At 37.8% G+C, this 2,500-nt stretch overlaps 1 protein-coding gene across 5 annotated transcripts in view; it reads right to left on the reverse strand.

Annotated features, from left to right (window-relative positions):
* The window catches only part of LOC138043289 (centrosomal protein of 83 kDa-like), a 229,491-nt gene that overhangs the window by 73,752 nt on the left and 153,239 nt on the right, over positions 1-2,500 (reverse strand). For all 5 annotated transcript variants that reach the window (XR_011131224.1, XM_068889483.1, XM_068889484.1 and 2 more), the window contains one exon: positions 266-327. Coding sequence is in view for 4 of the 5 variants with exons in the window: in XM_068889483.1 (XP_068745584.1) it covers positions 266-327 (62 nt within the window). In the remaining variant the exon portion in view is untranslated. The remainder of the gene's footprint in view (positions 1-265; positions 328-2,500) is intronic.

Here is a 2,500-nt window from a genome sequence, read left to right on the forward strand (position 1 = left end):
GCTGGTCAGCAAATTAGCATTTGATTTTACCGCTATACAGTGTAGTTTTGAACAATGTATATGTCAACATTTCTCTAACGCAGGAAAAAATGTGTTCTATTCATTAAAAATGTTGTACAAATGAGATTACAATTTTTGCTAAAAACAATACCCTTCGTCTAATTTAGGTTTGAGGTTGCTAAAACAAAGCAATGTCAACGTTCTTATCACCCCATAAATCATTTTTGTCGCTATTACACAATTGGTAAAAATGGTTGACACTCACCTTTGACATTGATTCTGCAGTTTCTGCTGCTTTAGTTTTAAATCTTGACTTCTATGTTTCTCCTGTAAAGAACAACACGTTCTCCTTAAATAACAGCCACTGGAAACATGGCAATATCCAATAAATGGCTCAACTTGAAAATTAAGTGGTTAAGGTGGCAAATCAATTATTATGAAGAAAAAAGGGTGGTGGAAAGGCGAAAATAGCAGAGAAGCACAGAGAGGGGTATATATTAATCCTAAAACATATTATAGAAGCACTGCTTGTTGTATTTTTCCTATTTCTCAAAAAGAACTTCAAGAACATCATACAAAAAAGAGAAATATACCATACTAAAAGAAAAAAACCGAGGAAGGGTGTTTGTAGTTTTCACAGACTATCATTTTAATAACCCGCAGTGCTTAGGAAATTAAAGGACTAATGAAAGTAACGGTGGTAAGGAGCAAAGCTAAAAAATGGGAAAAATAAAACCAGGATCTAGCTAACCATTTGCAGCATGAAAAGAAGCTTGATGTGATAAAATGAAACATTTGTGAGAACTCTCAAAACATTACCCAGAAGAAGAAGAAGAAGAAGAAGGAAATGCTGACAAATGTTGATTAACAACTGGTTGATGCGTCGCGTCAGTGTGCTTCGAGAATTAAGGCACGTGCGAAGTCTTGAGAGCACGGAAGATATGTAAGAGTTGGAGAGCAACCCTAGCATCTTGAGTGCCCTCAAAACTTGCCAAGTGATTTAGTTCTTGATGGAGCACAGCTGACACATGAACCAGTTGTTTGATAACACTTTCAACTAGGTACCTTAACGAGGTAGAGGAAAATGCCCTCTGATATGCTTCAATACGTTGTTGAAAGCATCCCATTATGCTTCAACGATCTCATCTCAATTCGATAAAATTTGATGGGTGAGTTCATGCATGAAAATAAACTTTACTTTCTGATTGAATTCAAGATACTTTTTGATTGGTTAATTTAGAACTGACAACATTGCTGAAAATTCGACTTGAAAACACTATAAAAAAGTCATTGCAAATGTCCTAAATATTTCCTCATTTACAACGCAAAGGAAAGTTTTAACATGCGTTCCTGATCGAAGATTAGATGTCATGGACAGAAAAAGTGACGTGCACATAAACCTAACCCTAACCCTTTCAGCCGTCAGACTTCTTGACAGCACTTTGCTGCTGTGGTGCAATCGAGAAATGGAAGGTCGTGAGTTGTAGCGCACCAAACTCTGCTCTCTGTGGTGACCAGATAATGCCATAATATGGAGATTTTGGATAACAGCATTTGACCACAAGGTGGTCGCAATGGCCCTGGCGCTGTGGTTGGTATAGATTTTCGAAAGTTTTGCTGCCTCACTGATGCTTTCATCAAGTATTTTGAGAGCGATCAGACGTGTATTCCACCAAACTCAAAAAATGCAAGTCCTTCACAACATAAAACCTCATGGATGTGAGAAATTGGCTCAGAAAGAATATAAGAGACAACACGACAATGTAGCAAGGAAAGTTCATTGGGATTTTTGTAACAAGAATGGGTTGGAGCATACGGAAAAGTGGTATGAGCATATCCCAGAAGGTGTAGTAGAAAATGAAGAAGTCAAAGTTTTGTGGGATATCAATGTTTAGTTTGACAATGTGATACAGGCAAGAAGACCTGACATAATTGTAATTAACAAGAAAGAGCGAAAGGGGATAATCATCGATATTGCTGTACCAGCTGATGTAAGAGTAGGGGAAAAAGAAAGGAAAACCGTGGAAAAATACCAGGACTTGAAGAGAGAGATCGGAAGATTGTGGAAACTCAAAATGGTAGAAGTCATACCTGTAGTGATAGGAGCCCTTGGAAGCGTCACCAAAGGATTTGATAGGTGGATTGAAAAGCTAGGGATACCATTTAATGTTGGAGTAATTCAAAAAACTGCTTTGTTGGGAACTGCGAGGATTTTGAGGAAAGTGTTGGAAATGTGAGGAAGACACAATTCTGTTAGCCTTTGGTCATTTGTTATGACCCGCCTAACAGAAGAAAAGACGGCAATGACAACAGCCAGAACATGATGTTAAATTTTATAATAATAATAATAATAATAATAATAATAGTGGAGCTCTGCGCGCGCGGAGCACCATAGTTAAGAAAATATGGTAACCCATCGATGTGAGAAAATTTGGTTTTATAGCCACAACGTCATCAACGTACGTTCGTTCGTCCGTCCGCCCCTTCATGTATACCAATG

Source organism: Montipora capricornis, chromosome 3, assembly GCF_036669925.1.
Source record: "Montipora capricornis isolate CH-2021 chromosome 3, ASM3666992v2, whole genome shotgun sequence".
NCBI classification, from domain to species: Eukaryota; Metazoa; Cnidaria; class Anthozoa; order Scleractinia; family Acroporidae; genus Montipora; species Montipora capricornis.